At 41.7% G+C, this 15,483-nt stretch overlaps 1 protein-coding gene across 1 annotated transcript in view; it reads left to right on the top strand.

Annotated features, from left to right (window-relative positions):
* The first annotated feature begins 410 nt into the window (after nt 1–410).
* Nucleotides 411–15,483, top strand: part of FBLN7 (fibulin 7) — a 131,320-nt gene continuing 116,247 nt past the window's right edge. Inside the window, exon 1 of the mRNA XM_088477378.1 lies at nt 411–761. Coding sequence (XP_088333504.1) covers nt 687–761 — 75 coding nt within the window. The 5' untranslated portion in view covers nt 411–686. The remainder of the gene's footprint in view (nt 762–15,483) is intronic.

Here is a 15,483-nt window from a genome sequence, read left to right as displayed (position 1 = left end):
AAAGTGCATTCAATGAAAATAACTAAAATATAACTTTTTTACATGGATTCATTAGAATATTGCACCTCAACCCTTTCCCTATTAACCATCTCAGGCACTTGCTGAGGTGACTATAAAACATAACGATGGATTCCAATCATTACTACTTCTCTTTGCATTGAGATGACATAGTTTGTGCTCATCAGATAGTGATCCTATGAATGAACATATATGACAGAACTCAGAGACAATTCCAAGAGCATTTTATTTTCAGACTGAGGAGCGGAGAAGCAAAAACTTTGGCATTGTCAGATGTTGGGTACTTCCTCCTCCAATCCCTCCATCCCCCCCCCCCCCCTCCATATGTAGCGTCCACTTCTCCACTGATCGGAATATTGCTGAGGGAAACTATGTGGGAGGGACAGTGGGACACAGTAAGGTACAAGCAGCAATTTAGGTGTCAACAGTTATTACAGGAGGCTGATCATTGGTAGTCAGCAGCTTGCAGACTAAGCCTGGTTTGCTGCTATTTCAGCATGAATAACATGCAGTTTTGATTCTGCAACGCCAGTGGTCATGTTGCCTCATTCAGATATTTAGAGGTGCGTTTAAAGCATCTGCTAAAGGAAATCCCAGTCAGGGGAAAAGAGAACGAAGATCTCTCTGGTATCCAGTTTGACTGCATCTTGCTCTGAGGACTTGTCAGTATGACCTCTGGATTGGTGTATAGTCTGCTTCTGTTCCTTTGTTTCACATCCTTCCAGGAGTCGCAGGCAGCTCAGGTAAGATCTTCTATTTTTTAAGTTATTTATACATTTTAAAATTATTTTTATTTTTTTCAATAGAAAATGTTTCACTTTTCCAGCACATGAGATTTGTGTACCTTGTATTCCTGTTATTTCTATTGGTATACAGCAACACTTAATAAATACTGTTCAAAAATAATTTTGCATTCAATAAAATGTATTAACTGTTATTTAAGTAGTGCACAAATATTACACAGCACTTTACACAGACTATTCAGTAATTCCCATCAGTCACTGTCCCAGGGGAGTTTACAATCTATGTTGCCTGTCAACTGGATATACATACACACTAGGATTACTCTTGAGACAATTAATCTACCAGCATTTTTTTTGAGTGTGGGAGGAATCCCACGCAAACATGGGGAGAACATACAAACTCCACTAAGTGCCTTATGCCTCGTATCCACTAGACAACATAATGAACGATTGAATAATAACGTAATCGTTCATTATATCGTCCAGTTGCTATGCCGTCAACAAGTGATGCGTGCTCCCGCTGGTCCTTGACGTCGCTCGTCGCCCGAACCTGCTGTCTAACCTGATGATATCGTCGGGTTGTGCAGGTTCGGGGATGATGGGGGGTGCTGGCACTGAACGATATATGTGTATCTCTTTTTTCACTGTATACATAAAAAGGTTAAAACGCCTGGTTATATGTATATTAATTTTGCTTCTGAGCACAGATTATTATAAGAAATTGTGGGTCTGTTTGTATCTAGTATGAATCTATAGATTGTAAGCTTGCGAGCAGGGCCCTCTTACTCTTATGTATGTCTTTTATGTATGTATGTATGTATGTATGTATGTATGTCTTTTACAACCTAGTATAATGTTGATTCAAATTGTAAAGCGCAACAGAATTTGCTGCGCTATATAAGAAACTGTTTAATAAATAAATAATCACATATACTGTATACTAAAGCAAATCATTGCTATGCACTAAATTTATTCAAGCTACATGGTGTCAAAATGTTGTATTTTTAACTAAACCTAATGCTTCATAGTGAAACACACTACCTTTTGATCATTATGGGTGGGGCTTATTATGACAAGGCTGTGAATTAGAAATTACATTCCTTCTTACATTTCAAGTGATCAATGGGAGAGTTCTACAAAGCAAAAATAAATGGCAGATGTGCAGCGCAAAATTAGTTTCTTCCTGCTATGTGATGTCATGTGCCTATTTTTGGAACAATTGCACAGTATGAAGGGTTAAGATGTCCAGACAGCATTGGGGTCCCACACAGATGGGTCTGATTTTCTGCTGGGAGCAAAACAAACAAAAAAAAAAACAAGTAACTGCTCTGCAGGTTGGGCAGATGTAAAATGTGCAGAGAGATGTAGGGGTCTATGTACTAAGCCTTGGAGAGAGATAAAGTACCAACCAATCAGCTCCTAACTGTCATTTTTCAAACAGCCTGTAAAGTGACAGTTAGGACCTAATTGGTTGTACTTTATCTCTGTCCACTTAATCTCTCACCAAGGCTTAACATATAGACCCCTTAGAGGTCTATTTATCAAACCCATTTTTCATAAAATGATGCCGAAACAGCAGTTTCTGCATAACCGATTTGTATTCCTGCTATGTACTAGCGGCCTAATTCAGGAGATTCACAGAAAACACATGCAGGAGGCTCATTAGTGCTGCAGATCACAGTCCCCATTATCATTGAAGACTACAGTCCCGTTGATATACGCCATCCCCAGATGGCGTAAACTGCTTCATGCCTATGGAGGCATATTAGCAGGATCCCTCTCCCGAGGCATTCGGATGGCTCCCGAATGTGACACAGTGCATGCTAGATTCCCTCAGAAAAGTCTATCTCTACCGCTGTCCCTGTGAGTTAGTTAGTACATAGCTGGAGCACTTTTTGTAAATAATGAGTCTATCGCGATTATTGATACATAGGCTGCTTAGATTTAAGACGGGTGTGTCCAAACTCATATCTAAATTGCAGTGTAAGGGTGCATACACACCAGGACGATATCTGCACGATTTGGCCAAATCGGAACAACAAATCTGGCATATCGTGCAGTGTGTATGCCCGATTTGCATGTTCCCATGGTCGCATGCAATATCGTGTGATTGGCCGTGTTGCACGGCCAATGACACCATATCGCATGTGAGGCTGTACATATTAATGAAGGATGGAACAGTGATTGTTCCGTCTCTCGTTAAACCTTTTAAGTATGTACCGGCAATCATGCGATGTCCTGAAAATCGGCACGATTGCCGGTCGTTGAGGTGTGTACCCACCCTAAGAATAAGCTGTATAGCTTTTGTGGGCTACATGCGGAGCAGTAAATATTTGCTCCGCATGAAAAAAAAATAAATGTATTTGCACCTGATGCATTGCAAAATGGTTTGTATCAGGTACAAAGTAATGTGCTTTTTTTTTGTTTTGTTTTGCTCCAAACTCAAAATCAGCCGGAGAATTTGGGATATTGGCAATACTGGGCTTCATCATGCGCACAAATGTAAAAATCGAGACTTAAATGCATTACAGTTTATCATAGCGAGCGGTTATAAAGGGGGATTGTGCATATTTAGAGGTATTCTCTGACCAAACATGTAAAATGGATGCATTTTTATACCAGATGGCAATTGGGATTCACCCACTAATTAAAATCTGACACCTTTTTTGCCTTGTTTAGAATTTTCTAAAGGGCTAAACCAGTGCTTCTTAATCTTTTACTCATGAACAATCCTGGGTTTAAGGCTGTCCATGCTTGAGCTCAGGTGACTTAATTAGTACCTCAGTCATTTTTCATTTAACCATCTATGCAAAAGCATGGATATCCTTAAAAACTGGACTGTTAGGGGTATATTTACTATAATGAGAGTTTTTAGAAGTGGAGATGTTGCCCATAGCAACCAAACAGATTCTAGCAATTATCTTCTAGAAGGTGCTAGTTAAATGTTAAGTAGAATCTGTTTGGTTGCTATGGGCAACATCTCCACTTCTAAAAACTCTCACTTTAGTAAATATACCCCTAACAGTCCAGTGTGTCTTGAGGACTGAGGGCCTCATTCAGAGGCGGTCGGAGGATGCAAGCGGTCGCTCAGAAACTGGGCGGCCACTTGCATCCTGACCGCCCGCCTCTTTTTCGGCCGTTAGGCTGTGGGTTTACACCCACAGCTCTAACGACCGCTCGGGTGATGGTCGCGATGGTCATTGACCATAGCGACCATCGGGGCTTACGACGAGACCCTAGGGTAGGGTCTCACTTGTCGTAAGCCCCGGAGAGCTTCTGGCTCTGTCAGAGCCGGAAGCTCTCCACTGACATCACTAGTGATGTCAGTGGGGCCTCCCCCAAACGGCAGGTGTTCCCATGGGAACGCCTCCGTTTGGGCTGCCACCCCCCGGCCCGCCTTCCAAACGGGGCGAGCTGTCAATCAACATCGACAGCTCGCCCCCTTTGGAAAGAGACCCGCTACGACCGGCGCTTTTGGTCGTAGCGGGTCTCACGCATGCGCACGAGGGAGCCAGCTCCCTCGTGCGCATGCGCACTGGCCAAACATCGAGGCGGTCGAATCTGTGTATTTGTATATGTGTATAAGTGGAGTTGTGTGGTTAATGAGCAGAACTTGCATTGTATTTTCATTTTTTTTTTTAGTGATCTACAAAGTTTGGCTTAATCTGTAGACCGAGACCAAAAAACTTTAGAACAGCTTTGATACAACTTCCCCTATAGTACAACACACTGTATACAAGCCTCACCACAATACATGGGTTTACTATAACCATCTTTGCAATAACTAATGACACATACAGTAGGACGTTTGTGATATTTAGATTAATTGTCGCAGGAAATGTTACTTTATTGTCTAATTTAGTTTACATCTAGATAGCAAAAAATATATTTATTTCTATAGCACTGCAGTTTTTAATTTTTTGTTTTTTTTTCTTTCATAAATGTAATGAAAAACAAACATAAAAGTCTAAATGAGATCTTTATTTTGTTTGGTGTGCTGTGGTATTTTCCTCTAAATATACACCCACATTCTTTTCCACAAATACTTTTATTAAAATTTCATTCATTCCGAACATAGCTGACTAGTTACAAAGATTCCATAACCGATATATAAAACATATTTCACTATTCTTTTTCATGATTGAAGTCAATGGAAAGATTTACAGGGAATACCTAGAAGTGCAATGGGATTGATGGTTATTGTAAATAAATGTGATCTCAAGGTTGAATAGTTTAAGACTATCTGCACACTGTAACATACTGATCTGGGATAGGATAGCCTCCCAGGTAAAGGAGTACTTCTGTTTAGTTTACTTAGGGCAGTAAATAAAAATGAATCAATTATTTATTTATTTTTTTTAAAGCTGTTTACACATTTATTTTTTTTCATTTGTAATCCTTAAATAAAGATTCAAAAGGAGATGAAATACAAAAGTAAATTCTGAAGTTGTCGTTTTTGCTGTCGTCAAACTGTCAGTCATGTATACACAAAGTGCCTTTATTTAGTGAGGTCAGATCACCATCATGATGGAAAATATCACAAGTGGTGCTTAGAACAGCTTGGTCTCTGCTGATGGCTTCTGAAGTAAATACCAGGTGTAAGTGAGGTTAACCTCTGTCTATATGTATGAAGCAAGACGTGAAGAATGTGTACATATGTTTCTTTTGGCAAGTACACACAGATGTAAGTATTTTCCAGTATTTATGAGGAATATTTCCTACTCTGTGACTAAGGTAAATGCGATTTTAAAGTACATCTTTAAAGTGATGAATTACTTCTTTTAAAAACCTTTTTGCTGAGTAAAGCAATAGTACCTATTTGTGATAAATGCTTACATAAGGCACATTAGTACACACAGAGAAGGACAGCCAATGGTGTACCTGGATCCTGACCAGATAGGCTGCATTTTTGTATATATTATCCACAAAATGGTTTCCTCCATTGCGGGAAGGTAACAAATACTCGCTTGGCATGGCCTCTAATGCAGCTCAATAAAGTGTGTATGTGGGTGTTGGACACTGCCCCGCTAATGTTTTTTTTTTAATTTATTCAAACTGGTTTTACTTAGAAAAAAAATGTTGCACAAAACCTGATAACATGTAGATAAAGAAAGCAAGTTCCAGGAAATACAACATCACAATACATGAAAACATTCAGGAGTGTATAAATGATGTAGAAAATACTGCATTACTTTCAGTGTATAAATAAATGGTGTAGAAAGTACTGCATTACTCAGTGTATAAATAAATGGTGTAGAAAGTACTGCATTACTTTCAGTGTATAAATAAATGGTGTAGAAAGTACTGCATTACTCAGTGTATAAATAAATGGTGTAGAAAGTACTGCATTACTCAGTGTATAAATAAATGGTGTAGAAAAGTACTGCATTACTCAGTGTATAAATAAATGGTGTAGAAAGTACTGCATTACTCAGTGTATAAATAAATGGTGTAGAAAAGTACTGCATTACTCAGTGTATAAATAAATGGTGTAGAAAAGTACTGCATTACTCAGTGTATAAATAAATGGTGTAGAAAGTACTGCATTACTCAGTGTATAAATAAATGGTGTAGAAAAGTACTGCATTACTCAGTGTATAAATAAATGGTGCAGAAAATACTGCATTACTCAGTGTATAAATAAATGGTGTAGAAAGTACTGCATTACTCAGTGTATAAATAAATGGTGTAGAAAGTACTGCATTACTCAGTGTATAAATAAATGATGTAGAAAAGTACTGCATTACTCAGTGTATAAATAAATGGTGTAGAAAGTACTGCATTACTCAGTGTATAAATAAATGGTGTAGAAAGTACTGCATTACTCAGTGTATAAATAAATGATGTAGAAAATACTGCATTACTTTCAGTGTATAAATAAATGGTGTAGAAAGTACTGCATTACTCAGTGTATAAATAAATGGTGTAGAAAGTACTGCATTACTCAGTGTATAAATAAATGGTGTAGAAAATATTGCATTACTTTCAGTGTATAAATAAATGGTGCAGAAAATACTGCATTACTCCGTGTATAAATAAATGGTGTAGAAAAGTACTGCATTACTTTCAGTGTATAAATAAATGGTGCAGAAAATACTGCATTACTCAGTGTATAAATAAATGGTGTAGAAAGTACTGCATTACTTTCAGTGTATAAATAAATGGTGCAGAAAATACTGCATTACTCAGTGTATAAATAAATGGTGCAGAAAATACTGCATTACTCAGTGTATAAATAAATGGTGTAGAAAGTACTGCATTACTTTCAGTGTATAAATAAATGGTGTAGAAAGTACTGCATTACTTTCAGTGTATAAATAAATGGTACAGAAAATACTGCATTACTCAGTGTATAAATAAATGGTGTAGAAAAGTACTGCATTACTCAGTGTATAAATAAATGGTGCAGAAAATACTGCATTACTCAGTGTATAAATAAATGGTGTAGAAAAGTACTGCATTACTCAGTGTATAAATAAATGGTGCAGAAAATACTGCATTACTCAGTGTATAAATAAATGGTGTAGAAAGTACTGCATTACATTTACGGACTTCTTAAATTCCAACCAGGGTGACCGAGACGTCGGCGTGTTTGGCCAAAGAAAAGGTGAAAATATCCTCAATATCCATGTAATAATTGTCCCTTTTAAACCTATCCCTATTAGAGGGGGCAGTGGTTGACCCCCAAAGTACCAGGATTACAGCCTTTGCCACGTTACAAGAATTCCCTTCTTAGGCATCTTTATAAGTCTCAGTTACTGCAGTGGATATTTAGAAGCCTAAACCCTGGGTCCCGTGGGTTCTGTTGCTATTTTGACCAGAAAATGCATCACATACTGTACAGAGCAGGGTAGAATATAAATCCTATGTGCCTAATGCAGAGTGATTCATATGCCATTGTAAATTGCATGAATTCGCTCTATGCATGCTCACAAAATGAATAGATGTATATTTGGCAATGCAGAGGGGACAGCATCATCCAATTGCGCCTCTTTACATCAGGAGAAACAGAATGGTGAGTGAAGGGCATGTTTACACAAATCCAGTCAGACCTGCAGAAACACGTAGGTCAGACTTCGCTTCTTCTGCGTTCAATATCCTAAATAGCACCAGACAAGGCTGTCCCCTTTCGCCCCTCCTTTTTGCCTTATTCATGGAACCCCCAGCTGCTCCACCAGTTGCATCATGATATTGATTTTCGGTGACGTTCTCACTCTCTAAAATACCTGGGTCAACTCCTATGATAAGCTATTTGCTGCAAACTATCCCCCTCTCTTAGAGAACATCCGTCGTGACCTTGGCACTTGGGGTGTTCACTTTATATCTTGGATCGGCCGCATAATCGCCAGTAAAATCAATGTACTCCCGAGATTTTTATATCTGTTCCAGATGCTCCCAGTTAGAGTACCCTCCTTTTTATTTTTATCTACCCTTCAGCGGTTAGTTACTAGATTCATATGGTCGGGCAGAAGGCCTAGAGTGAGATTTTGGTTATGTCGCCGCACTAGGGACGTGCTTTGGGCCTACCAAACTATCATAAATACTACCTAGCAGCCCATCTAACCCAAGCAGTTCTTGCGCATGCTGATCCTCACTCTAGAGATTGGGCAGACCTTGAGGCACAATTTATCAACTTTTTTTTTCTCCCTACTCACTCTTCTGGATGCAGCCCAGAAATAGACCTCCTTTGCTCAGCCATCTCCCTACTCTTCGCTTCTCCCTGTCGATATGGGATTATTGTAGTAGAGCTTTCTCATTGGTGCAAAACCGCCGTCATGACCCTCTATTGAACAATAAAGAGTTCCTACCTGGCTTAGATCCTAAACCTTTTGCTCCCAGGACCAATCACAACATAAAATTTCTCAGAGACATTGCCCCTTTGCGTGTCTTTCCTGAGTTCTCTGCTCTTCAAGATCGGTTTGGAATTCCAACGAAATGCTTACATCAATATCTTGAAATACGCAACCTCTATACATCACTTATGGGATCCTGATCCTGTCCAACCTATACCCCCTTAGAAACATTTTGTCTTCTAAAATCTGACTCAGAGGGTCTCATATCTACTTTTTATAGTCTTCTGATTGCCCACAACCAACCATCTAGAGAACCTCAAGAGCTGGCCTGGGAGAGAGACATGGGAGAGACTCTGGAGCCGGAGGAGTCGGTTAAAATTAGACAGCTCGCTGCTAAATCCTCTATCTGCATCAGAATCAAGGAAAATTATTATAAATGTCTTTATAGATGGTACCTGGTACCTACCCGCTTTTAAGCCGTATTGCCCCAGTTGTCAGATGCTGGAGGGGCTGTGGAGAGGAGGGCACCCTTGCACATATCTGGTGGCACTGCCCTAAAATTAAGTGCTTCTGGGACATGGTACATCATCTGATTTTTCTCCCTTACGGGCATCACACTCCCACACTGTTTCTCCTATTGTCTTCTACCGCGACCCATCCCTAATGGTGATAGATATACTCAAACATTTATTCAGTACATTCTCAATGCAGCTAACTGTGCTATCGCAGCTTGCTGGAGAAAAGTAGACCTCCCCCCTCCTCTTCTGCTCTACACAACTCAATTTGGCACATTTACCACTTAGAACATATCACTAGTTATTTACATGAGTGCCCACACATTTGCTGAAATCTGCTCTCCCTGGACGACTTATCATGAGGCACCTACTTGAAATTCTATAACTTCTCATAGTGAACTTTGCTTGCCATCAGTCCCCCTTTTTCCTCCCCTTCTTTCCTTTATTAACACCTACCAACTTTCCTGCCTCCCTTTCCTTTTCCCCTCCTTGCCTACCTAAAACTCTGAGACTTACTAGCTTGTCATTTTGCTGTTTCTTGTCATATTTGTATACTGACTACATTGCTCGATGTAATCTGCACTTGATCATATCTTGATACACTGTCATTTGTATGATATAAAATCTCAATAAAAATTATTTGAAAAAAAATATACTGTAGGTGTGACTGTCGGTAGGCTTATTTCCTACAGGTGTATGAGGGGCCGTAGTAAATGTCCCCTACTGAAGTTGATGATTAAAAAATAAAATAAAATACATTCTGATTGGTAGCAGCAAAATCTGGGGGACACTTGCATGCTGACACTTGTGGAATTACAATTTGCAGTGTACCATGGCATCCTTTGGCCCCTGGAACCTGTTGTGTACCTTTTTAAGAGAGAGAAAAAAAATACTCTAATAAATACACAAGCTCTGTCAATAAAATTAAATGCAACCACATATGCTTGTTCACCATTTTGTACTCTTCTTTCTTCCAGCTTTTAAATCCCTTTGAAACTATATATAATACTAGCTGGGAGGCCTAGGTTGAAGACTGGACCCTGAAGTACACCTGCAGCCTTTATTCGTTTACATTGTCCTCGCCTATAACCTCATTCCATTGATCCTGAAATGGACCCCACTGTTTGATAACATGCATGCAAACAGTGGCGTAACCGCCATGGGTGCAAGGAGTGTGGCTGCTATGGTGCCCGAGCTGCCTCTGTGGCCTGCCGCTCTCCCTGCACACAGTCTCACACACAATGTGGGCTGGTTCAGTCAGGGCTGCTGAGGAGTGCCTGGGTGGCAGCTAATTACAGCTGGCGCACCAGCAGGCAGACATGAAGGGACAGTGCTGCCGGTCACGAGGCAACCAGAGCTCGCGGACCGGCAGCCAATCAGCAGTGACTGGTTCTGATTGGTTGTCAGTCTGCAAGCTCCGATTGGCTCGCGACCGGTGCCAGATTCATATTGCGCCAGCGTTGTCTGTCCATGTCTGCTGCTGCGCCAGCTGTAAATAGTTGGCGGCCCCATCACCAAATCCAGACCCGCAGGCTGCTGATGGCACATGGGGGGGTGGCGAGAAGTTGCTGGTGGAACACGGGGAGATGAGTTGCTGGGGGGGGTGTCATAATTTTATAATGGACATTACTGTGTGGCATAATGTGCAAGGGGTACCACTATTGTGTGGAATGATGTGTTATATGGGGCACTACTACTATGTGGCATAATCTGTAAAGGGCATTACTGTGTGGCATAGGGTCTGAGTAATTACGGAACGCAACTGCAATAGCGTTTACACATGCAGTCTCACTGCAATAGTATGCTAATCCATTGCGATCGCTATGCCCTTGCAGCATAACATAAGGATGCCCACTTTACCTTATACACATCCGTAATGTTTAGCAAGACTGCAAAACCATCGGTACCATCGAGTACCGTACTCGGCGTGCGCTGAAGTTAGCAATTTCTATCTGGTCTCAGGCTGCGTAGGGCATCGCAGTGAATAATTTATGCACGCTCATGCAACTGAGTTCAAACGCCCTGGCACACCTGCATTTTTCGAACTCGCCCCATCACCACCCACTTCCTGTCAATCACTCTGCGATAGGTCTGCGTAGTAGCTGCCCCTATTGCAGTGCAATCTTTGCGCATGCACTGTGTTGCCCCAATTGCGTCCGTATTAGCAACTGTGATCCTTGCTGAATCAGGCCCATAATGTATAAGGGGCAATATTATTACTACCTCGTGGCATAATGTTTATGAGGGGTACTACTGTGTGACATAACCTGAATGGCTTTGTGTGGGGGCAAATGTATGTGTTTCTTTTTTTACCTCTGGGTTGGCCCTTTTAAGATCTTGCTATGTGGCCCCCAAAGTTCTAGTTATGCCCTTGCATGCAAAGTGGGCTGACTAATATATAAAGTCATTTTTAAAAAGGACTAACTCTAGATTTAATATGAACTTGCATGAGTTAGAAAGATTGCGCAGCCTCTGAGATTAAAAGGATACATTTGTAGCTTTTGGCAGCCTGGCTATCTTCACTGGAGCCAGCCCTGAACCTGTGTAATGTAAGTGTCCCCATTTTTAGGGATTGTGGGACAGTATGTGGCCCTGACTAAGTTCAAACCTAGGCAAAAGCCAATCCTGGTCAAACTACACCACCATCAATAAATTATCTGCACCTGTTGAGCACCTTAATTGAAATATAAAAATATATATCACACCTGCTGCAGAAAAGAAAAAGAGGTATTACCCACCTAACACAAATAACTAAAAACATAAACACAATTCTGCGTAGGTGTAATAATTAGACCTATATAGAGATCAATCATAAAAATATTTATTCAAATCCCATGAAACAATTAAAATAAAGATAGAGCAACTTGATTGGATTCTGTATAACTGGGTACACATTAAACAACTTGCAAACGATGCGATGTCGTCAACGATTTCCACTGAACTCCCCGGGACTCCTGGACTGACGATATAGTGCATACACACTGCAATTTTATCGACGACCAAACGATATATCATTCGTCATTAACGATTTCCAAATCGTTACATCATTAATTATATATTGTTTGCTTGCCAAAACACCTGATAACCATCTTAAAGATATCTGCTAAATTTAAATAGGTGGCTGTACTATGAGTACAGATGCGCAGATCAGTGAGATCCATGCATGCATCTGTGTAAAAGTTTGTATAGTGTTAAAATAAAACATTTATGTGGGGGTCCCCTCCCTAAAAGCACAACCAACCCCGCACTTTTCATAGCCAGTCCTGGTTGTGTACATACTAATACCTCTTTTATACCAAAGGTCCGGCTCTGCCCCAGGGGTTGGTATATGGTTCCAATCCGGATCAGACCCGGAACTAACCCCTTTCAGACTGCGGTGCTGACTTAGGATATTCCCGAGTCGGCGACGTTCACACCGGAGTGATCAGACTCTTCTGGCCAGCCAATTGGGCGGCATGCGGCACAATCCGGGTCATCGTGATCCAGATCACATCGCATCGCATCGCTTACACTGCAGGGTGGCATGGGAACGACCCGTGTCCCACCCTGCAAACTACCCAAGTTGGATCCCCGGGTTCCTGGACCCGGATGGATCCATCTACACCGACAAATTGTTAGGTCAGTGTAAAAGGGGTATGATTGACTTCAATGGCGGGAACCATTCATTGGCTGAGAGAGGCGGAGGCTCACCTCTCTCAGCCAATGAACGATCAGCCTAGGCATTTCTATAGAGAAATGCCACAGCTGAGCTGTCATTTGGGAAGTCCTTAGAGGACGGTACTAAGTTTGTGAGTCTGGACTTTATTTTTTTCTTAAGGGTCCATAGGGGGGAGGTCCAGGCACCAAACATTTAAAGCTTTTAGCTCCCAGGATGCACTGGTCCTCCACGTATACCCCAGCCACAGGCAGACAGTTTTTCGTTTGGTGCTGGCAGGACTGGTCGCACTTTAGACAGGGGGACTGCTTAGGTAGCCCCAAGCTTATTTTTGAGTTATTTATTTGAGCAAGCAGCATGGCATCCTAACGGGCACCTGTGCGGCTGCTCCAGCTACCTTGGCTAGTCGCTCCACTGGGGACCAAGGACTGTGGCCGGATACACGGAGAAGTACAGGTAAGGCGATTCTCCGCTTGTTGTGCAGTCCTTACCTCCGGCGGTGGAGACCTGCTGGAGGATGCTGTAGTGGGGCAACTAGTTAATCCGCTCCCCCATTTGACCACCGGGGCAGTTAAAAGCTGTCTTCGGGGATCATGTAGAGGCCAGCAGCACCCAGTGGTTGATGCAACAGTGGGGAGGTAGGCTCTCCCCCAGCCCAGAGCGCGATCCCTCACAAGAGGTTTTCCCACCTCTGAGCTGCTCCCCTCATCCTCCTCCCTCAGCAGCCATTAATCAGGGCTATTCTGAAACTACAGGTCTCAGGAGTTTCGGGTCCAGTCTCCCTGTATACCTCTCCCTGGGGCCAAGTTATACAGCGCACAAATCCTACCAGCCAGGGCCGGCTCTTTGGATGTTCGACCAGACCCCATAGAGGGCGAACCCCTCCCCAACATCCTGATTTCAGTGGAACAGCACTGTCCCGCTGTACCTTCCGCAGGCTGAAGCGGCTCGCGGGTGGTCTAGTCGGGAGGTTGGGTACCCCCACCGCCGCAGTTGTGCACGCGGCATCCATTTAGTTAGTGACGAAGTGGTGGGTCCCCCCGAGCCTGACATTACACGGGAGGCGTGCCATGCAGACACGCCTACAAATAATGTCATTTAGGGGACGTGGTCTATGGTAATGGGCCACGGCCCCATTTTCGGTAGAGGAGGTGACCATCACCCGGGCGGCACAGGGCACCACTACCCCTCGAGCCGGCCCTGCTTGCCAGCCTTGTGAGGCTTGAGTAGTTGATTTAGTGCCCATTAAAAGTATATTTATATGCATTGTATGTGACTTGTGCAAGCTCTGCTGTGGTGATATACTGTCTTAAAACTTTCTGTCAGTTACATCTATCCCTACTGCTCTTGTTTAACCCTTAACTACCAGGTGTGTAGGGGTTCATTATTACTTCACATTTACCTGTATTTGTGAAGGGTGTCACACTGCATTACTAGCCATACACTGATTGCGTGCTGCTGGCTGGTTATTACTATGGGCTGTATTCAATTTGAAGCGAAAACTCGTTATCGGCGATAAAGTAACGCCGATGACGTAATTTTCGCCTGTTTCAATTATCCCCGTATTCAATTTCAAAGACTTTTCGCTGATGTGAAAATTCTTTGTTAAACAACGGGAATAACTTTTTAACTTGGTTTTAAATGGGGAAAAAAAAGTTCAGAATTAGGGTTTAGGGGTGCAGGCTTAAAAAAAATAGCCTGCACCCCTGGGAGTGTCCTTTAAAAGTTATGTTTCAAAAAATATACAAAAAATTGTCAGGACACCCCAAAAAATGTACTTTAATTTTGGGGGCGAAAAAAAAAATGTTGGGGGGACAAACTTCTAAACTAACGCAATTTATTCCTGAGGGGTCCCCATGTATGCGGCAGGTGTTTTCTTCATTGCAGGAGGTAGCGGCAGGTGCATGTTTTACTAATTTTTAAAAATCATTTAAGGGACTTAAAAATATGCTTACACCCATTTTCATGTTCCCCAAATTTGATGGAAGTAGTTTTTTTTTGCCCCAAAAAAAGCTAAGTGCTATTTTGCAGCCCTTCTTCACAGGCGCATTTATGCACCTGCCGCTGCTATTTAAAACTCCCGATTACCTTCAGCAGGCAAAAATGGGGGTACCTATAGTGTATCCTATGTCTGGACATCTTTAGGGGGGAACATTTCCTGAAAATTCCCAGATTTTTTTCGATATTTATCTTTCCGCCGGGTCCAATTTTTGCACGATCCTAATTGAATGCAGGGATATACGTTATCCCCGAAAAACCTGCAATTATAGCGAAAAGTCTGACCTCTGACTTTTTGCCATCACATTGAATATGGCCTTATGTCTTCTAAGAGAAAACAGGAGGCTGAGGCTCATGTGCTGGTTACTTGCAGATCCTGTTCAGCGGGAACAACCGCCGCACATCAGTAGGGTAAGACAGGGAAAGTTTTTCAGTACTTACTGTGCTGGAACCCGAGAGGTTAATCACCACATTCATACAAAAGGGGCTATAAACATCTTTTAAGTGTGCATTTTATGTGTGTCCTTTTAACTGATTACACCCTGCAGATCAGTTTTTATTATACATTTATTGAATATTTTATCATATCTTTTGTGCTATACTTTTAGGCATATTTATTGTATTTATTACACTGAATTTTTAGCGCTTTTTGGTACCACACATAATTTAAGACAATTTATTTTGTTTAAGAAAGCTGCTTTGGTTACAAATTTGAAGCGCTTGACCACATTCTATAATGCTATAGTAACGTTCCTTTTCTA

Source organism: Taudactylus pleione, unplaced genomic scaffold (genome assembly GCF_031769625.1).
Source record: "Taudactylus pleione unplaced genomic scaffold, aTauple2 ptg000201l, whole genome shotgun sequence".
Classification (NCBI taxonomy): domain Eukaryota; kingdom Metazoa; phylum Chordata; class Amphibia; order Anura; family Myobatrachidae; genus Taudactylus; species Taudactylus pleione.
Note: the sequence above shows the minus strand (reverse complement) of the source record. Positions and strands in the feature narration are given on the sequence as shown.